Raw genomic sequence first — 23,415 nt, 5'->3', positions numbered from 1 at the left:
GCATGTTTTGGTATTTCGCTTTAGGCCATGATTTTGACACCAGCTGTTTGTTTACGCAAGTCCTTCATGGAGGATCCTGGATTATTCTGAGGGGTCAATGATGGCACAAAGTTTAGTCTGCAAGCTTCATCAGCCATAAGACCTTTGCAATAGCTTTGATATCAAAGAAGTAGATGCCAAAGAAGACAGTGTTACCTTGGTTGAGAAGATCATGCAGAAGGCAAAGACATGGCATGCAGTTACTTATCACACAAGCCAAGAGTCCCAAGATCCACTCATGTTTATACCAAAGGATAAGAAATTAATGTTGTACCACAAGGTTATCTGTAGAGATCTGCCTTGTGCAACAAACTTGTGAGGGACCTGACCTAGGTTAGTCACCTGGAAAGAACAGCACATTTTCACTACACTGGTGATGTAATGGGAAAAGGCACTCAAGCAGAGAAACCCCGTGCCACAGGTACATGCAAAAGAGAGACCCTGTGCCACAGGTGCATGCAAGAGAGGAGCTTACCCATCAACTCGCATAAAGCCTGAAGATGACTAACACAATGATGGTGGTTCCCAGTACTACAGAAAATGATTGAGTTATTTGAAAGAACCAATTCCAAGAGTAATTTAAAAAGTGGACTTGAAATTTTCATCCTTCACTTTCTGCTGCTAGGGTCTGTGAAAAATCAAAAAACCCATTCCACACATCCTAACAGTCTGTTTACTCCTCCACAGGTAAAAGCCTTCTTAAAAGGTTAAGTACCAGAACAGTGCTGTCATCCAGAGTGTCCTTTTGTTATTATTTGGCAAGCCCTACTGGTTTCTTGCTGGGACAGGATGGCTGATGCTCAAGATGGCCACTGCATACAGACATCTCTGCAGAAAAGGTGCTACAATTATTCATCTTTGAACCCCCTTGTGTAAATACTGTAAACAGATTTTCTTAACTCTCTTCCCTGTGTGCTTATATAATGCATGTTCTCAAATTACTCTACAACAGCTTTATAAGTGTATAACCTTTTTAGAATAACCTTAGTGAAGTTATATTTGACTATTTTGTAATAATGAATGTTCCTATTGTAAAAACTGATCACCTCAATGTATCACATATTTTTTCATATTTTGTAATTTGTATTTTTGGAGCTTTTCTCCCCGGGCCTCCACTGAAAACAGGTCCCCAGGGCCCAGTGGACCTCCCCGGTAATCAAACTGGAAATAAATAAATAATAAAAGGTTGCAGCTTCCTTCGAAAATAAGCATCATAAATTATCAGCAATCTCCACCAGAACTTCAGAACAGAGTCCACACCTCAGATATGCACCCTCCACTTCTCCTTCCCTGAGACAGGGTGACAAGACAGAGGATTCTCTGATCTAGTCACTCCTATCTCCACCAAGTTCATAGGTGTGTACTAGGCTAATGGCCCTGGAGCTTTTACAAGCCTAGCCCATAGGATTACCCTGGCATCATACCACCAGACCTTGGTTCCCAGTGCCTCTGCAGAGTAGAGCCACTGCAGTAATCCCCGGGGTGATCCCCAGGGTGAATTTTCTATTTCCCATCCACTCATTAAGATTTCTCTTGAACAGAGCCAGTGAGGTGCTCTGTTTGACATGTATGGGAAGTCTATTCCATAGCATGGGCAGTCTCTGGATTATGAACCTGTCCCTCCAGCATGTTCTGTTGATTGTGGTAATGAGGTTGAGGTCTCTGGAGCTTGTGGTGCAGAGGGGATTGGGATTTCTTTAGATATAGCATTTCTAACAGAGCTAGGTGTCGAGCAGAGATTGCGTCTATAGGCAATATGAGACAGAACAGTTAGAGTTTAATCTGTCCACATAGGACAAGTGTTTAAGGCCTAGGATTCTCTTAGTGAGGTACTTTGGTGGCCTTTGCAGTTGTTGCAGGTGTCTAGTGAGGTACATGCCAAATGAGGCATTGTACTCTAGGACTGGTCTAATGAGGGAAGGGTAGAGGGAGACAATGACCTCTTCCTGGATGCAAAACCCTTAGTAATGAGATGTGCCACAGAGAAGGACTTTCTGACCACAGTGGCAATGTGGTGGTCAAAAGAGAGGTTGCTGTCAACCTGTGTTCCCAGATCTCTTAAAACACCTTATGTGTTCAGTGGACTATCATCGATGTGGTAATTCATGGGAACTGGGTTTTTCGCCAAAGGGGATGATGAAATTTTTTGGCATTGAGCTTAAGGCCATAGTTATGACACCATTCGTTGATCTCAGCGAGGCCTTTCTGTAGGATGTCAACATCACTTGGGGAGGTAATAGCTCCCAACTTGCAATTGTTTGCGAACTTTGTCAGCCAGAGTCCCTTTGTGTTTGATATCTACTTTTTTTGAAGTCCATTCTAACAGAAGAGGACCCAGGACCGAACCCTGTGGGACTCCACTCATGACTGGTCAGCAGTCTGAGTCAGCTAATTTTCATACTATGGGTTCCGAGAGCCAGTTTTCAACCCACCTAGTAATATAGGGGTCGATGACTAGCTTAGTGAGTTCTGACTCCTGAGTGGGGAATGGTTATCAAAGGCCTTGGCCAGATCAAGGTAGGCTGTATGACCCACCCTGCCTTCATCCACAGCTCTGGCGACTGACTCAAAGAAGTTGAGCAGGCATGATCTACCCTCCACAAAACCAAACTGTGTGGGATCCAGAGTCAGGAGATTCCCTATATCCTTGTTTATTAGGTCCATGATGATGAGTTCCATAGCTCTGCATATCAGACTCGTCAGGCTAATGGGGCGATAGTTCCCAGGGTCAGCTCTTCCAACATCTGGGCTGCTAAATTGAGACTGGAATCCCTCTACATCACAGCTGGCCATTACAGGAGTCAAGGGTGTCCGGAGATCCTCCATAATCCATCTAGATCTCATGCGGTGAACAATCCTGCAGGGGGACAAGCATTCCTGCACCCTCCAAACCATCTCACTTTATTATTCTCACTGCAAATTTCCACGTCAGATAAATGGCTACCAAGAAAGAGGAAAAAATAAATAAATAAAAAACTCTCCCCCTCATCGCCTGCCCAGGACACTTGTGATCTCTAAAACGAGACACAGAAACAAGCGTATCCACAGCCCTACAGAGAATCACACACAACCTGCTACCCTGAGATACAGGCACTAATCACAAGATTTATCACTTGACAAACCCACTAGTGAACCTCTTCAAATACTCAATGTTTAACATCTACTAAATACGCAACTAATTTGTACCATTAAACAGGTAACATTCATGTAGAATAAAGGCAACTAAAACCTACATATATATTTGCTAATGAATATCAATATACATCTATGCAATTAATGAAGGTTTTTTTATAAACATGTGTGCAATATGCTGGAGATGATCTCCCCAGGCCTCAAAGGTTTTTTTTTTTTTTTTTTTGGACTAAACCCAGTTGGACAAACCTGGTAAAATAGTGATGCATGTAATTCTGAACCTAGCAACAGCATGCAAACTTTTCTTAAAGTACATTCATGCAACAAGGCTGGTTGCTTTTCATCCATGAACGTCTGCGTATCTGTCTTATGTTGTTGTTCTTTCGGCTTTTCCCAGTTAGGGGTCGCCACAGTGGAACTCAGGTCCGCTAATGATTGGCAGTAGATTTTTATGATGCAGAGTTGCCAGTTCGACGCCCAACCTTCAACGAAGGCACGCCCATTCAAGCATGTCTTTCGAACGCCACTTACTGCGGGGAGGACATGCAGACTCCACACAGAAGGCGCTCCAGCTGAGAATCGAACGGGAGAACCTCTTGCTGTGAGGCGACAACACTACTGCTGCACCACCGCGGCTTCCTTTGGCGTATCTGTCATACAGATAAATAAATCTTTCTACACTGCTGTCCATATTCCCCACGAACACAGCAGGACCTTTGCTTAGTTGTCTTTACCAATTACTTCAATTGCAGGCTACAAAAACTTTTCAGATGCATGTATTCATACTTTCTCCAGATTCCAAATCTAGAGAAACCTTTTACAGTTAAACTGTAACACCATTTCTGTCTAACCTACCTGAACTACCAGTAGGGATAATCTGAACTACAAAGTATATGCCTGAATTTCCACTACTCTTCTAAATTCCTTACTTCCGCACCTCAAAGCACTGTCAAGGTGCTATCGGGTATCCAGTCTCAAAAATACAGACTTTACACACCTGTCTTATCAGTGATTTCATGAAACTTTCAAAACAGTAATTTTCTCATATGAAATACATGGCTTAAGGTTTCAAACTTATGCCCACCTGACCACAAAGACAACACAGTTCTGGTTATATTAGCACTCCTCCGATTATGACACAACTCTGCACTACCTCCTCTGATTATTGCACAACTCTGCACTACCTAATCCATATCTGCCAACATTTCTGGTCAAAACATATTTCTTGTGTTTTCATTGCTCTGTTATTCCCAAACATGAATCACTATTTTACACATTCTCTCTCAAACACCTGTTTTCTTGGTTGACAAGGAAATATTGCATTGCTAGCTTTAAAGATAATGTCTAAAATCATAAAACAATTTTTTTCTTTTCACACAGAAAGGAAAAATGCTCGCGAACGCTTTTCTGTTTAAAATGAAAAGTTTGTTTTGTAGCCTTTAGAAAATTCCAGGTTTTAAAAAGATATTTTCCAAAATGCAGAAGTGCAAACATATGGCTCCATATTTACAGCATTAATATTAATGGCCGAGCAGAAGCATTTACGGCACTCTAGGTTCCACCTCTAACTAAACTGGATTAGTGTAGGCAAGTAATTGCGTATTAGTTAACTGCCAGCAAATATGTCTGTTTGCTTTGAACTCCATGACGTGATCTGGTAAGAGGGACTGAGAAGGTTAGAGAAGCTTAACTGTATTTCTAACAAAATACAGTCGATATATCTGAAAAATAAGTCATCTACATAATTTAAGTCGTATTGCTGAGGTCTGTGATTAGCTGCATGTAAACTATGTGGATGCACTGTAAACCTGAAATGTAAACTATGTGGATGTACTGTAAACCTGACGTTTAAATCATGCACCTTGACATTAGGTCTGTAGAAAATAGCAAACTGGTAGCAAGTATGGATCATCATGATGGAGTAAGATAATAATACAATAAACACATCAGACAGTCATGTATAGTTTTAGGTTTATTTGCACCTATACAATAGAGCATTACATCAATCATCCGTGCAATATGTACAGAAAAGTTTAAAAGCAGTAAGATTTATTATTAAACACACAATACAGACCTACACTTGTATTAACAGTCCCATATTAATAGTTCAACAACTAATAAAAGTTATGGTACTGCTGACTAAGGGACAGTTTCCAAATGCTTATTCAAGCACCTAGGTCATAGGATTGCTTTCACACGTCAGGTAACTCATATTTAAGGACAAATTCTAAACATTCCATAGTATGAGAAAAGGCTATATGCCACATTTATCCTACACATTTCTGAAATTAGTGAACACACCTGTGCTCTGCTTCATTTATCTGTTACCCATTCAGACCCACTAGGCACAGATGCTTCTTTTTTTTCATGGCTGACCTGGCAGCACTGTCTGGTTAAGGGAACCCTCAGATGTACAGCTACAAAGTGGGGACTTCAAACATAAGATATAGACCCCTCAAGACATTTAGCAATATACTGTATTGACTTCTTACACCTGCACTTATGCCTACATAGTTTATCATGAACTCAGTGCTCTATAATATATGAGAATACAACTCAATTAAATAAGCATAATCATTTCCCCAGGCCTCCAAAATGTGCAACTGGATAACCCGATATCAAGATAACTACATCATCATCCCAGAGTCTCCAAGATGCAATGAACATAGATAATAGTAATTTTACAGGAGGAAGGGCTCTTTGAATATCCAAAGTCTTCGACTTTGTACATACATTTTTAAAAAAAGAGGATGTGGTGTATGCTAAACAATGGAATCCCCTACAATTCATGCCTACTGTTGACTTCTTAAATGACATGCGCTTCTTTGTTAAAATAGACGACTACTTAAAAGTTATACAGGGCTCACATGACCCTCCCCTTACTATTTTGATCCTGTATACCAATGATACAGCTTTTTTTTTTTTTTTTTTTAAATCTAGCCACATTCATTCAGTAATCCAAATCCAACTTCAAAATGATTAGTTTACTTAACAAGCGGTTGAAACGTAACTTTTGTTTTGTGGAGATTAAGTTGTTCACTTTTTGGTACCAAAAATGCAAATGTTAATCAAACCATCAGTACTGAAGACAACCACAAAAAGATAGCTTACCATCTGGGTCAATGCAGTGCTTTTAACCCAGCTTAAATATGGTACTGGGCCCACTCCTCTAACATTCAAACTTCCACCACTCCCATCTCCGATGCCTCAGTTATCCAATACGCTGAGGACTCTACCATCATCTGCTCAGCCTCCAGTCCCTCCAAACTTCTACTCAAAACCCAAATAGCCTTCTCCAAAACAAAATCATGGATGCAATCCAATCACCTAGCCCTAAATGGTAACAAAACAAATGATTTTCACTCCTACCAAAACCTCCCAATTAAACAGAGACCTATTTTCCATCAAAAGCCACAATAACACCTCTAGAAATCGTTCACAGTACCAAGCTATTTGGCATTACCATTGATGAAAACCTAAAATTCAACTCCCACATCCTCTCTGCAATAAAAAACCCACCAGAAAATTGCTGTCCTCTACAGACAACTGCTACCTCACCACCTCCTCCTGACAAACCCTCGCATCTACCTTCCTTCTCCCCTCTCTTGTACGGTGTTTCCCTATTCTTCAACCTACAACTTGGCCTTCATTCGAATCTCTAAGCTTGTTACAACAAAATCTGCAAATTTGCAACCAATTCTAAGAACTCTTCCCATCACTGCCACCCTCTACACACCCTCAGCTGGCTAGAACTCCTCAACCACCTAATTTACCTACAGCTTACAATCACAAACTCTTCAAACCAACAGAATGCCCTTCTCTTGCCAAATCTCCAATACCCTACACACCCAGCCGCTCCCCGAGATCCAAAGGCCAAAACCTCCTACAAGTACACAAACCCTTACACCCTCCTGGCCAACTACTACTATCCCACACCATAGCCAAACTGTGCAACTCTCTACCCCCCACTGCGTAACATACCAAACCATAACTTCAAATCCACACTTTGCTCCCATCTGTCCTCCAAATGGGAATGTCCTTCACATGCTCCCACCTAAGACACCCCCACCAATAACTCCTCACCTATATCAACTTTTCTTTGCCAAAACTAACCAAAAATGTCATAGGTTTTTCTCTGTACATCTTTCTTAAAAAAATTTATGCATGCAAGCCTCTGGCTTATGTTACACATTCTTAACAGACATCCCCTTAAATGTAATGCAGTTTATATTTTATTGTAAAACTGCATGATTTCTGTACAGATTGTAATATGCAATTCATCTTGTCTATTGTAATGTGGTGATTTTCTGTATTTTGTTGCTGTTGTTGTGTCTTTCGGCTTTTCCCGGTTAGGGGACGCCACAGCGGAACTCCGGCCCACTAATGATTGGCAGTAGATTTTTATGTGCAGAGTTGCCGGCCCTGACGCACAACCTTCAACGAAGGTACGCCCACTCACACAAGTCTCCACACAGAAGACTTTGTAATGTTGTGAACTTCTGTATTTTATACTATGTACTGGAGATTTTCTCCTCGGGTCTCCACTAAAAAAGGGCCACAAGCCCAGCTGGACTAACCCGGTTAAACAAAGTAGTCCACCCCACCCCCCCCAAAAAAAGTCCTAATAGCTGCATGGAATCAAATTTACTCCAATTCTTTTTAGGAGATGAATGCAAGACCTACTAGCTTCAAAAAAATGAATAAAAGACCTACTAGTTTTAACTATCATGTAAAATGAAATACATTGTTCGCTTTCGTGAAGACTACATAACTCGGTTGTCTTTTTTTGGGCGACGATGTCACACCTACTTACTGCTTTTACTCATATCTGTGAACAAAACATTTTATTCTGTGACTGTAATCACCCAGGATATGCCTGAACTCCATACACTGACATCAGACAACTACCCAAGTAAAACAAAAGCAAACAAACCTGCAATAATGACAAGACGAAAGTCATGCAATTGATGACTGTCAGCAAATTCTATAAAACAAATAAGCAAAACTTCAACTAATTCATAACAGCAAACTAGATAAATGATTGACACCTGAAGCATACAAAAATTCTACTCCTGGGACAAAGGCAAAAAATCAGATAGCAGTTACTTCTGGCAACCAGAACGCAGTAGAGGAAATAATCAGCAAGAGAGTAATGTTACAAAAAGCAAAGTATCACTACAGAACAGTTGACAAACTTTGTACACACACAGCTAAAACAGAACCCTCAAAAATGCCATGTTTAGTTTCACAGTTTGTATCGCTGTAGGACTGGCAATACAACATATATAAAGCTACAGTGAAAAACAATGCAGTGCTGTTGGACCACCTTAAATATCAGAAAACAAAAGGGGAAAGGTTGGATACTTGATGCATGAAAAATTACACCTCCCTGGACCTTCTTACGATCCCCAGAACAAGAACCAACTTCAAGGTATACTTCAAACAGGCATTGTTCAAAAAGCCATGCTCCTATTCCCTAGTGGAATAACTGAACATAAAAGGGCATCCTATGGAACAATATTAAAGAAATCTTGAAAAGGCCATATTTACACCAATTACCATTCACTTGGCCTTGCCATTAAGATCCTCCTGACGGCTCTACTACAAACACTCTCCAGTATGGTCTGACTGTAGCTACAGTTTCTGCTTCATGTATGTTGCGGTCAATTTCTAATACGCACACCATAAACTATACCCTACATCAATAAACAGCCACAAAGGGAATAAAACCTCCCCATCTGATTAAATGCAATCTCAGTTATTGTGGTTAGGAGGACAAAATATGGGTATGTAACTTGTGGTCACAAACAATACACGGAATTGGTTATCTTTTCTTATTAAAACAGCTCACACTTCATCCTCTAATGAAAGTTGGCAAACTACACAACTGTATGGCAGTCTGTTGCCCCATGAAAGTAACCTGTGCTGTAATGCAGTCAGAACCTACTCAAGTAGGATCTACACAAGAATTTGAAAAGTGAAAACAAACTCACTTCTTAGAAAAAGTCATCTCCATGACCATGCAGATGCCCTGGCCAACTTCACCCTCCCACCACCTATCAACTTCAGCATTGCTACATTTTACAAAAAGGATGAGGAGGGCAAGGCCCCCCCCCCCCTACTCAATGCAAGGATTTTGGGAGTTACTTATAGCACACAGGTTAATATGCCAACACAGACAAGTGTTCAACTTCTGAGGAGTTGGGGGGGGGGGGAGCGTGCAAGATGTAGAAGACAACTTGCTACTGTATTTTCAAGTAGATTTTCTTGGGTTTGGGATGGTCCTTTAAAGTTAGTCATAGGGTTTTACTCTTTAAGCGTTGGAATTTTAGAATTATAATCAAGTTTTAGGATTAGGGTTAGGGTCAGAGTTGCAAGTTTTAGTACATTTGCATGCATCAGTTACTTACAGCAACTGGACATAACTTAAAACTTTGGGAACTAGGAAGCAAACAATTTATGTTTACATACTGTAATTACTGCCAGATTTTGTCTCCTTAATCAATTATGAAGCCATTGCATCTTGTGGGAAGGAAAATGGTCTTTGAAATTCCAATTTAAGTGCATTTTTGCATTCTTCTCTGTTCACATCAAAACGCAACTTTAAGCTACAGCCCATCCCCAAAAACTGTTGCCACACCACATTCAAGCAGAATCTACAAGAATACAAACATGTAATTAACCAACCTGCAAAAATAGTGGTTGCATTATTTCACTTTAAGCACTCAACTACAGGACACCTGCTGAAGTAAGAGAAAAGGCAATCATTACCAGTGACAACCAAAACATCCATCCTCACATGACTACTTACATCTTCTTTGAACAGACAGTTATAGGACACCTCCCCTGAAAGTATTAAATGCATGAGTAGAAAACAGACTACCACATTATTAACCATTAGCTGATCCTTAAAAATTGTAGCTTTGGCAAGTGAACCAGGAGATCTAAACAGTGTGGGCAACTTATGCTGTGCCTAATTTCACATCAAGAAGGGAAGATGCATCAGACAACACAGCGTGCCCATTTACTCCTAAGTGCAGCCATTTAAGCCAATCTAACAAGGTGTGGGAGTGAGTGTATAAGGGTTCAGCTCTGAGTCCGCTGCTGCTCAAACTGGTGATGGACAGCATTGGCAAACAGTTCGGAGGGACACAACTGCTATATGCAGATGTGGAATTTCAAACAGACACTGGACAAGAACTTCAGCAAATAAGAGAATGGAATGCAAAATTAAAGACACACAAGCTGAAAATGAGTACAGACAAAGTGAACAGTTGTCGTGGTAGTAAATGGGAAAAATCTGAAAAAGCAGAAAATTAAGACAGAAGGGAAAATGGAGAAAATTCACAGCTTCAAGTATCTGGGAGGAATGGAGGAATGGTTGAGGAGATGGGAAGTCTGAATAAGATGGTCAAAGCTAGAACTGAAGGGGCTGCAGCCAACTGGCACAATGTCAGAGGTAGCGTGTGACAGAAGAATACACAAGAAGCTGAAAAGTTAAATGTACAAAACAGTGGTGTGACTGGTATTAATGCATGGTACAGAAACCCAAACAGCAAAAGCAGAGTAGCTGAGGAAGCAGGAGGGAGCAGAAGCCCAAACATCTCCAATTGCAGAGAAGGTCAAAGAGAACAGATTAAGGCAATTCAGGCACATGTGACAGGACAGACAGGTCTGTGAAAGGCAGAAGAGTGACAATGAAAATCAGTAGCGATAGCAACAGCTGCTGCAACACCCCGAGCCCATGCAGAAAACATGAAAAAAAGACAGGCTGATGATGAAGTGACGTTTTCAAAACCAACAACATGCATCATCCCTTGACTAACAATGGAAGAAATAGAATCAAGGTACTGAGGTTTCCATGATGCTCCTCATCCCAGAAGAGAAAGAAGCAAACAACAACAATGAACACTGGGGAGGCTGCAAACAGTTAAACAGCCATAAGGAAAAAGAGTACAGGCATGAATGTGATGCATTGCCAAGTATGCCAGGAAATGCAAGGCAGTGATGTGTAACATATGCCAGCACAGCTAGTTGGAATTTTGTAAAGAATCATGTAATCCGTACATCAAAACTGATTTGTACACGTTGTGTTGAAAAAAAACTTGCTTGTGTTAAAAATGTACCAACAGTGGGTCCTGACTGCACTGAATTAAATATGCATATTAACAGATGGATACTGGAAGAGAAGAGAAGAGGTTAAGCTCAGCTCCAGCTAACTTTAAAAACAGTAAGAAATTAAATTAATGGGCCTAGGCCATAAATATGTTACCTTACAGTTCTCAATGAAGCTAGAGACAAAAAGTCTGTCTGTATTGCCTTTGGGTGAACTAATTGCTACTCTGGAAGTGTTTTAGGATTTTATGACTTCTAAAAACTGCAACACATCTTAGCTGTGTGTGTGGGTATGCGTATTATTGGTACATATGTGCTAAATCCTGGTAGCTTCTAGCCAATGGGAGTAGAATGGGAACCAGATGTATGTGATGTCACTCTTGTAATCCATCACTAAAATAATGTTTTAATACTAGCCAAGACTGATGTCTCATGGCACTCTGTTTTTGAAACCTGACAAGGAAGGACTCCTCACCTATTTCATCTTGCCTTGCTCTATTAAGTAACCAGGGAATAATAATTCTTTAGATCAGTTAAGTATTGTTTTTCTGTAACTGTGTAAACCTGTCCACCTGTGTTATTTTTCATATTTCCTGTGACAAACTCTGGTGGTTATTGTAAGCATACTTAGTATTTTCATGTTCTTTTATTATTAAATATAATTTATTTAAACTCTTCATTGTGGCTGGTCCTTTAGAGATTTTAACCGTTGAGAGTACTATATCCATTTGGTGACACATTGTGGCCAAACACTATCATTTGTACTAATATTGATTCACCCAATACAATTGATTACCCTTGTAAGAGCAATACAGTAGCTGGCTTTGGAGTGTGTGGTGGCAGTGTGACTACCTTACAGTCTGGGCAGAAGGGGGCATAGCTTGTAAATTTGTGCAAGCCTTTTCCAGGTGTGCGCGTGTGTGAAAATCAAATCTCAAAGAGTGGGTGTGTCAGCTGCTTTGAGCACAGATATGAAGCACTGGTTTCACAGAGAAGGTGCTGGAGGACTTGGCTTGGACATTCTGCTAAGGACTCACCCCTACAGCTGTGCCAGCGTGCAGGCTTACTGAAGACAGAGAGAGATTTCAAGTGAACATCCCATTCCAGTGTCAGTGGTGAGGATTCAGGCTCCTTGGCAACTGCCCCAGAGTGGGGACATCACAACAGGTACCGTGTAAGTTGTGGCAACTAGGCTGGCAAACTTGTCAGTTACTACAAGGCAACAATGAAAGGTCACATGCACATGAACAGAGAAAACTGAAGTTTAAACTGTCATTTCTTGCTAACTTAAAAGTGTTCTAGAATGCTGACGTCTTTACCTTTGAGAGCCCTGATGAAGGTATCGGGGGAACTGCAAGCTACCTCTCAGGCTTTACCAATTTCAGATGAAGAAACTGTTTAGCTAAGATACTCATACTCTCAGACAAAACAGGAGATCAGACTTGACCAAAACTATATGACTAAATGCATGTATTAAAGGACAAGATAGCTAAATAAACTGGAAAGTTTATTATAAAGGAGCATTTTTTCTAAGTATCAGTTACTGAATGCCATACCTGGTAAACACCAGGACTAAAGTTAATCTCTGTAGTAAGCAATTGTTTTCAGTTTTCCCAATGATCTGGGGCACTATCTATATGTATAAACAAGTTAATGAATTTAATCATTAGAAGACTAAAGTTTATTTAGGTCAATTTATGTTTGTTAAATGGAGTAAAGCTGATCTACATGGACCCTATTCAGAATTAGCCAGGGAGCACTTTCTGATTAAGCGACTTGCTCACAGTCAGACAAAGAGAAACCAAGGGAATTGAACCGTCAACCACAAGTAGCATCTTGTTAACAGCTCACAACCTTAACCCTCTGCACCAAATGCCAAAATTACATACTTCACATTTTAGGGATGTTAGAAATGTAACAGTTCCAAACTGAATGTTTAACAAAGGATATGGGATGCATTCAGTAAAATGTAAATTTGAGCCATAATTAAATTATGGAAATGCATTAACCAAATTAGTAAATGGCACTTTAAAAGTATACAAAGGGATATACCCTTGCATTTGCACCTGCCCCCCCCCACCTTATTTTTTACAGTTTTGTATAGGAGGGCAAAATACAGTTGATCAAACATTCGAGAGATGCTTGCCAAAATTGTAGTCTTAATAGTGTCCAACTCTAAGAAAAGCAATGCCATGGTCTTTGCTTCAGGAAGAAAATTACATACTGTCCGTCCTATTCTCTTAGGAGATGTTAATGGCAGCATAATATCTAATGTCAATGAACAGAATTATCTAGGCTTAATACTTAACCTTATACTTTCCTTTTTCAGATATACAGATTCTGTGACTAAAGTTCTTACTCAGTTAAAACTATGTTACAAGACCAGTCACCTCTCATCCACTGCTCACGGGGCCATTGCTAAAATATTTTAATAACCAAACTAGAATATGGCCTTCCATTTCCGTTATGCATTCAACCCACAATGCTTTCATAACAGACTGCGAAGAATAAAGTCTACAGATTCATTCCATTACCAGATCCCCAAATGCACAATTCCAATTTGTTTTCATTGCCGCATGCTGCTATTTTTCTTTCCAAGTCCTCTAATTTAACAAGTTTTAAAACACTATCACTGCCCCCTCTAAGAGGGGAACTACCTTTACAAGATAATCCTCATCTACTACGTACACAAGACAACAAATTCTCTCTACTGCACTCTCCATTTAAAGCTGCTATAGGTGAGACAGCTAGGCTGGGACCCGCTACCTGGAACCACCTGCTTCTGCCATCAAAAATCTAGAAACTATTAAAAGCTTCTAAGAATCACTTCAAGAGCATCTCTACTGTATCTACCTGCAACTGCTACCATGACAATGATTAAGAAAATGTGACACCTTTACACATGTACGTCACATGGCTATAGGAGTTTACCCTGGCTTCAATGAATCTTACAATCATGTTCTGAATTGCACTACATACACATTCTGTCCATAGCATTGTTGATTAGAAAGACAGTGATATATTTTCTGCTCCTCTGAGCTCAGGTGATGGCTGAAAAGGGTCAATAGACCAGTCCACTTATCTAGTGAACAAATAGTAAATACACAGATATAATGGTACTAGTACTTTAGTCCAAATACAGAAAAAGAAGAAATTGAACTCCCTACAGTACAGTAAAGCTGTACTATGAAAGTGGGATTATATTAGAGCAGATGCTGGATTCTAATAAGAGTACTACGGGGCACATTCAAGATGCAAAGAAGGTGAGCAGAGTTAAAGGCGTCCCGACAACAAAATCAGCACCACCTTTAATTTTAAAATTAAAAAAAAAGCCTTTATGCAAAATAATTTGTTGACTGGGGAAGAGCACCGATCTCCACGGACCATTTTCAGACTCAGCCAAGGAGCACAGTCTGGTTTAAGTGACTTGCTCAAAGTCATACGGTTAGGAAATGGAGGCTGAGGGAATTGAACCAGGGACCACAGGAAAACGGCTCCTTAGGATTCTGTGCAAACTGACAGATAAACACTATACAAAAGGAACTGCTATGTACTATCACAGTTTGGTGGAGATTAATAAAGATTATGTGAACGATGCGAGATAAAATTATACCAGTAATGCCAATGACTATCAATTAAGACGATAAACATTTATGATGAAAGAAATTAATAGGTTCTCCTTACCCAGTTAGTCATTCTGATGGCTGGCAGAGTTGGCATTCTGATAGAAACAGCAGCAGGACAGACTGGCAGCAGATATGAAACAGACAAAAAGTGCACAAGCAAAGATGTTATGATGGGAAGGAGACTGAGGAGTATACCAATTATAGTAGCTGCGTGTCAGTGACTAAAATAAGTAAAAGATGATGATATTTAGAAATATGTACGATTAGAGAAGGACAGTACAATTTTTTTTTGTCCCCTGTAACATCCCGATTAGTTGCAGAGGTGAAGTACTTGGACAAAGCAACAGTACAACAGAGTGAAGTATGAAAAACAAAATGTTTGACTGCAGAAATTACAGTGCAAATGAATGAGGTCTACCATACTAGCTATGTTACACCCTTTTCAGCTCGGTTGCAAGCAGGCAAAAATGTAGTAAACTGGACACTGAAAATCAAACTGGGAGAATGTTTAGATTTTGACAAGCAGAAGTGACTGAGGTATTAACGCTTCAGCATAATACTCTGATAATATACTGGGCAAAGAAGTAAGCTTGCTGACAGAAGGTAGTTAGGAAAGAGGTTAAGATGCATGATATTATCTAAGAAATATACAAAACAGTAATGAAAAGATTACAGAAGTCAATTAAACAAATTACAGATTTTGAAAACATGGATCTGATCATCTTCTTTCAGCTGTTCCCATTAGGGGTCTCCACAGCGGATCACCCGTTTCCATTTCTTCCTGTCCTCTGCATCTTGCTCCGTCACACCAACCACCTGCATGTCCTCTCTCACCACATCCATAAACCTTATATTTGGCCTTCCTCTTTTCCTGTTACCTGGTAGCTTCATCCTTAGCACCTTTTTCCTCAATATACTCAGCATTCCTCCTCAGCACATGTCCAAACTAACATAATCTTGCCTCGCTGGCTTTGTCTCCAAACCTTCCAACCTGGGCTGACCCTCTAATATACTTATTCCTAATTCTGTCCACCCTCGTCACACCCAGTGCAAATCTTAACATGTTTAATACTGCCACAACTAGCTCTAACTCCTGCCTTTTTGTCAATGCCACTGTCTCCAACCCATATAACATAGCTGGTCTCACTACCCTCTTGTAGACCTTCCCTTTCACTCTTACTGGTACTTGTCTGTCACAAATCACTCCTGACGCTCTTCTCCACCCACTCCATCCTGCCTGTACTCTCTTCTTCATCACTCTTCCACACTCACCATTACTCTGAACTATTCATCCCAAGTATTTAAAACTCATCCACCTTTGCCACCTCTACTCCTTGCATCCTCACCATCCTCCCTCTCATTCACACACATATATTCTGTCTTAGTCCTGCTGACCTTCATTCCTCTTCTCTCTAGAGCATATCTCCATCTCTCCAGGGTCTCCTCCACCTGCTCCCTCCTCTCACTACAGATCACAATGTCATCTGCAAACATCATAGTCCACGGGGACTCCTGTCTGATCTCGTCTGTCAACCTGTCCATCACTATTGCAAATAAGAAAGGGCTCAGAGCTGATCCTTGATGTAATCCCACCTCCACCTTAAAACGCATCCATCACTCCCACCGCAGACCTCACCGCAGAGCTGATAATTGATGTAATCCCACCTCCACCTTAAAACGCATCCATCACTCCCACCGCAGACCTCACCGCTGTCGCACTACCCTTGTACATATCCTGTACCACTCTTACATACTACTCTGACACTCCCGACTTCCTCATACAATACCACAACTCCTCTCTACGCACCCTGTCATATGCTTTCTCCAAGTCTACAAAAACACAATGCAACTCCTTCTGACCTTCTCTGTACTTCATCAACACTCGCAGAGCAAACACTGCATCCGTAGTGCTCTTTCCCAGCATGAAACCATACTGCTGATCACTATGCATCACATCCCTTCTTAACCTAGCTTCCACTACTCATTCCCATAACTTCATGTTGTGACTGATCAATTTAATCCCTCTGCAGTTACTACAGCTCTGCACATCACCCTTATTCTTAAAAATCTGTACCAAAACACTTACTCTCCATTCCTCAGGCATCCTCTCACTTTCCAAGAAAACAATCTGGTTAGAAACTCCACTGCCATTTCACCTAAACACCTCCATGCTTCCACAAGTATGTCATCTGGACCAGCCTTTCAATTCATCATCCTCTTCATAGCTATCCTTACTTCCTCCTTGCTAATCCATTGCACCTCATGATTCACTATCCCCACATCATCCAACCTTACTTCCTCCTTGCTAATCCACTGCACCTCAAAATTCACTATCCCCACATCATCCAACCTTCTCTCTCGCTCATTCTCTTCTTTCATCAACCCCTCAAACTACTCTTTCCATCTGCTCAACACATTTGCCTCGCTTGTACGTTTCTCTCATTATCCTTTATCACCTTTACCTGCTGCAGATCTTTCTTAGCTCGGTCCCTCTGTCTAGCCAATCAGTACAGGTCCTTTCCTCCCTCCTTAGTGTCCAACCTTTCATACAACTCTTCATATGCCTTATCCTTAGCCTTCACCACCTCTCTGCCATGCACCTCCCTCTGTCCAGATGTCATACCTGATAAAGCCCTAAAAAGAACAGTAGTGGAGTTAGACTAAAAGACAACACAGTTAAGACCAACACAGTTAAGACCAAATAATGCCCCAAGAAGTACAGCATTAGATTATTGTGCTGATAACAGCACAATCAGAACAACACTATCATCAATAAATATTTGTAAAGAAAGAATTTTAAGCCAGGTTATAAATACTGTAAATATGTTCCTGTTAACAGCAATAAACATGATGTTTCTTCAAAATACAAAGAAAGAAATGTAAACTATATTCATAACTGGAAACGTTTAAGCTTATATACCGAAAAGCAAATCTGTCCGAGGTGCTCAGTAACACAGGCTTATTGTGTTGCACACATTGGAGGTGAACTGCACAGAACCTCACTGCGGATTTCGGTGGGTATTAGCACTGTGTATGTGCAAGTTCCCAAAGATCCTCACTCAAATGCAATCTAGCATTTCTGTCAGTAGGGTAAACTCACACACACAAAATGGACTAACTACAGTTCAGTAACTCTCAACGTTACTAAATATACATTTAAGATTTCATATAAAAATAAATAAAATGACAACTTTTGCACAATGAGTAAAACATTTAAAAATACTTGTCCCAAGAATTAAAAGCGATTGAATTACTCTTAAATTAGCACAATTTATGCTGACCTTTAAATACTCATTACATCTTTACTGAAGTTTGTGAACTTTTAAGTTGATCGGTGCCTCCTCCAAGTTGGCATCCAAGGTCAGCCACCCTCCTCCACACCAACATGCCTATTTCTCTGCCTACAAAAGGTGCTCAGCTCAACAGCTTCTTCTTTAGGAAAACTTCACAAGCTGTGGAAAGAAACTTCACATAGCAGATTATTTCAGCAAATCCTGAAAAAGTGACAAACTAAAATCAAAGGTCCACAATGACCCAGTTAAACCACTAATGACCAAAACGTGCATTAAGAAAGTAGCTACATGAAAGTATTCCACAATGACAATTAACAAAAAAGGCATGAAACATGCCAATAAAAATCTCAATTCTGGGAAAAAAACAATGACTAAAGCATTCCTAAGATTAGCTCATACAGATTTTGAAGGCCACAGCATTGTTTAAATCCAAACATGGATTCAAAGAAGGGGAATCCTACTTCTCAGCCTAATCCAAAGACATGACAGTCACACAGCATGCTGTCTAAATGGATTAATAAGGTCATTAACTTAGTTACACAGGTAAGGCTAACAAAGTTACAAAGAATTCCAAGTACACCCAACATTTGCAAAAAGCTGGCAGCATAGTGGGGGAAAAAAGGGATGGTGATGAGAGGCAGCATGGTCCATAGGTTAGGTTATACAAAGGACGCTGTGGGAAACATTTCTAAGGCACCTTTGAGTGGATACTTGTAACAATCCTGTACTGTCAATATATTACAGTTTCTCTACATGTTAAGCATCTATACGAAATCAGAAGAGTGGGAGTAGCAGAAATGGAGCGGAAGAAGGCAACTACAGAAAAAGTGGGTGTAGTATGCAGAATAACTAAGAAATTAACAATACAAAATTACTGCCAGAAAATGTAAAAGCAATGTACTTCAGCATGAAAACTGCAGGACAGCAGTGCACCTTGTAGTAAGAGATACTATGGATACTAGTAAGGGTGAGAAACCAGCACATAGACCAATGTATGCTATTGCAGAAAGACTGTAGCAAAGGAATGTAATGCGTATTTTGATTCCTAGAAGTCAAAAAAATATTTTGTTCTTCCATGAAGAAATTGACTCCTCTAAAAAGGGTACGGTTTCAGGATATTTATAGCTAGATAATTACTATTCACTATTTAAATACCAGTAAATTATACAAATCGCTCTGAAACATAATTCAATGACCACCACACAAAAATGTTACAATGAGCTCTTCAATTACTAACAGTTTACAATATACATATCTTTGAATTCCCCACATGACTAACGCGATCCAAATAATGAAGAGAGACTTGAAACCAACTTGTTCAATTGCAGTTTACAACGTACACAAAAGGCCCTATCAACTAGATTTTATATTTTGCGTGCTTCAACAATTGTTACACCAATGAAATGCATTTGCTGTCCAGGATTAGTTTCGTTTTCTTCATCATATACAAGTTTGACAACACTTCCTTACACAACAAAAAAGGGCAAAATGTCAACAACCCCTTTACATTGGGAACTTAAGGATTTTGCCAAGCCGTCTTTATTATCCCCGACAAAATATATAATTATTGCCGCAAAAATAATAACACTGCTTTTCTATTCAGATCCTAGGAGGGTCAGCTGCAACACAGCTTACACACCTAAGCAACTTTAACTGCCTCCCAGGTGGAATTCTATACCCATTTGTGTGGCAGTTAAATAAACCGGTTAGGCCTGGACTGCACTTTATCCTTCTTCGCCCACGGAGGCAACCGTATAGCCCACTTCAAACTGCAACTTACCTTTTTAAGTTCGTTCTCACTGACATTGGGTGGCACTCCAAGGATGTCATACAACCTAGTATCTGCTACATTCGCCATTATGGTAATCAACGGCACACAAAAATCCCTCGAGCCTTACGGAGAAAGACAGGAAAAGGGGCAGAGAAACCAAGGGACTGACGTCATCGGTAATGTCACCTTTAACCCAGCCGATGTGATGCAAAGTCACATGACTGCGCTGCAGTCTGAATTGGGAAACTATTTCACTTAATATCGGGGTGTTGGTTGTTTGGTTTAATTTTTTTATACATCTAAGCTATCCCTGATTTGCATTATATTTTTGCTCTGTCCCTCGAGTTATGTTTGATTTTACAAGTAAATCACTGATTACAGTTACTCAATATAGTCAGACATTGCGGTTTTATACTATTTACTGTTCTGAGTATGTTGATGCAAAACATCTTGCGCTATTAATGTTAAATGCATTAGGGTAATATTTAAAAATTATCTCTGCTTTGTAGTCTTTGCCCTCCTCCTGTTGTTTGATTTGTCCGGAATTCTTTATCAAATAAGTTGAGAGCACAGTTCTCAACCGACTATCTCCCGAATGAGGAACACTACCGTTCATAATGTGGACCACTTAATATCAGCTTACTCATAACTTCAGCTAGGAAGCTCAAAGGATGGTTAAAATATATTACTTCAGGCTTAGTGGTTAAGGATTTCGCCTCCCATGCACAAGGTTTGATTCTGACTTCTGACCACTTGCCTGTTTGGAGTTTGTATGTTCTCTCTGTGTCTCCCTGGGGTTTCTCCCATGTCTGAAAAACATGCTGAGTGTTTCCATCTCAAACTCACCAATGAATGGAGCTGTGGGCAGGGGGAAGAGTTGTACAGACCAACTGAAAAATGGGCATGGGTAGTTACCTGTGATAAGTGGGTTGAGGACCTGACCTATTCTGACCCACCCCTGCTAATGGTGGGAGGGGCATATGTGCTCCTATTGGCCAGTGTGTCCTCGCCATAAAGCCCAGCATCCCTGGGTCAAGTTGCCCCAACCTGGATAGATCTGTTGAGCGAAAGCTGGATGCAAAGCTAACCAACCTTTGATAACCATGTTGCCAAAGTGGTTAGAAAATCCTTCTATGTGACCCATCTGATCACAAAAGGGTTCGCATCAAGATCTAAGGATGTAATGGTGCCCCTCTACTCTTCCCTTATCAGACCAATTATTGAGTACAATGCACCAATTGGAATGTACCTGGCTAGACATCTCCAGCAGCTGGAGAGACCATAGAGGTACCTAACCAAGAGGATTACTGGCCTCAAACAGTTGCCCTATGCAGCACAATTGAAAAAGCTAAGACTATTCTCTGTTGCATACCGCTTTCTCAGAGGCGATCTCTGTCTAACGTATAGAGCCATGTGCAACCCAGAATTGTTGAACATGCTCCATCTTAGCAAAACCAAATCTACTCAAGCTACACGCTCTAGGGATATAAGCCTCAACACAACAATGAATAGAACATGCTGGAGGGATAGATTCCCTTCGCAGAAACTTCCCTTACTATGGAACAGGGTCCCAATCTACATAAGACAGAGCCCCTCACTATCACTGTTCAAGAGGAACCTTGAGGAGTGGATGGGTAACAGAAAGTTCACACCGGGGATCACACCAACAGCACTACTAGATAGGGGCCAAGGGTACTAGCTGCTAGTACAAGGGTCTAGGGAACTACTAAAGGGGCGGTGAATACCACACAATGTGGCTGGGCTAATATATGCCTTCGGCCAGATAGCCCAGTACCAACCTATGAATCTATAAACTCCTATCACATTGCATGAAAGTTCTGGAGAGGGTGATTAATAAACAGATATGCAGAGTACTAGAATGTAATATGGGAGATGAGCAGTTTGGATTCAGATCAGGATGCAGCACAAGTGACCCGATGTTTGCACTGAGACAGATACTTGAGAAGAAGCTAGAGATGAGGAGAGAGTCCAACTGGGCATTCCTAGACTTGGAGAAAGCATATGACAAGGTCCCAAGAAAGCTGATCTGGGCAGTACTGTGGTGGTTTGAAGTCCCAGAAACATTGGTAGAATTAGTGCAGGCTATGTACAAGGACCCAGTGACTCAAATACGAACAGTGTTTGACCTCACAGAGGGGTTCCCAGTGGGAGTGGGTGTACATCAGGGTTCAGCTCTGAGCCCACTGCTGTTCATACTGGTGATGGACTACATTAGTAAACAGGCTGGAGGGGACATATCAACAAAGCTGCTGCATGTAGATGATGTGGCAGTACAGGCAGACTCTGAGCTAGAACTACAGCAAAGGATAGGAGAATGGAATGCAAATCTGAAGGCACATGGGATGAAACTAAGCACAGATAAGATGGTGGTAATGGCAGCAAATTGGGTAAATCAGAAGAAGCTGAGAATAGAGATAGAAGGGAAGATAGTGGAACAGGTAACAGCTTCACGTATCTGGGAGGGGTAGTTGAGGAGAAGGATATTCTGAATGAAGAGGTCAAAGCTAGAATCAGAGGGGCTGCAGCCAACTGGCATAGAGTATCAGGTGTAGTCTATGACAGAAGAATACCAAAGAAGCTGAAAAGTAAGGTGTACAAGACAGTGGTGCGACCAGTACTACTCTATGGTACAGAAACCTGGGCAGTAAAGGGATAACAGTTGAAGAAGCTAGAGGTGATGGAAATGAAGTGCCTGAGAAAGGTGGTAGGATGCACACTGTGGGACAGATGAAGAAATGAGGACATAAGAGCAAAAGCCAAAGTAGCTCCAATTACAGAAAAGATCAAAGAGAACAGATTATGGTGGTTTGGGCACATATGTAGAAAAGCAGAAGACAATCTGGTGAGGAAGATTTGGGACAGAGAGGAAGAGGGTAAGAGTAAGTGAGGACATCCAGCAAATAGGTGGTTGGATTGTGTGAAAGAAGATCTGCGACAATCAGGCATGAGTGTTGAAGAAGACAGGAATGTGGCACTGAATCTAGAGAGTTGGCGACAGTTAACACGATACCCTGACCCCATGTAGAAAAAAAGGGAAAAAGGGGGCTGATGATGATGATGATGATTTATACTTCTAGAAGTTTCTTTTGATGAAATAATATGATCCAGTTCTCTTTACTATGAATATCATCATCTTCTTTCGGCTCATGTTACCTGTTACAATCACATTGCCAGATTCGCCACTGGGCTCCCTTTTAGAATGCATCACTGCATTAATCTAACTCAGCTTGGTTGGCTCGAACTTCCTAGTCTAGTGCGATACGACCAATTGATCATAGTCCACAAAATCATATACACCCCTGAAAACACCCCTTCACTCAAACACCTAGTCACCCTGCACAACAATCCACGACCACTTCGTTCTTCCAACAAAGTCCTCATCCAGACTTACAAAACTAATAACCTAGCCGGTGACTCT

General features: G+C 40.8%; 1 protein-coding gene across 1 annotated transcript in view; it reads right to left on the bottom strand.

Annotated features, from left to right (window-relative positions):
- DNAJA2 (DnaJ heat shock protein family (Hsp40) member A2) overlaps positions 1-20,161 on the bottom strand; it is a gene marked incomplete in the record, with an annotated part of 1,055,602 nt that extends 1,035,441 nt beyond the window's left edge. Inside the window, 1 exon segment of the mRNA XM_044081956.1 lies at positions 19,986-20,161. Coding sequence (XP_043937891.1) covers positions 19,986-20,063 — 78 coding nt within the window.
- Positions 20,162-23,415: the final 3,254 nt, after the last annotated feature.

The sequence above is a fragment of the Protopterus annectens genome, chromosome 8.part1 (assembly GCF_019279795.1).
Source record: "Protopterus annectens isolate FY-2018-M chromosome 8.part1, PAN1.0, whole genome shotgun sequence".
NCBI classification, from domain to species: Eukaryota; Metazoa; Chordata; order Ceratodontiformes; family Protopteridae; genus Protopterus; species Protopterus annectens.
This window is presented reverse-complemented; position numbering and strand designations above follow the sequence as displayed.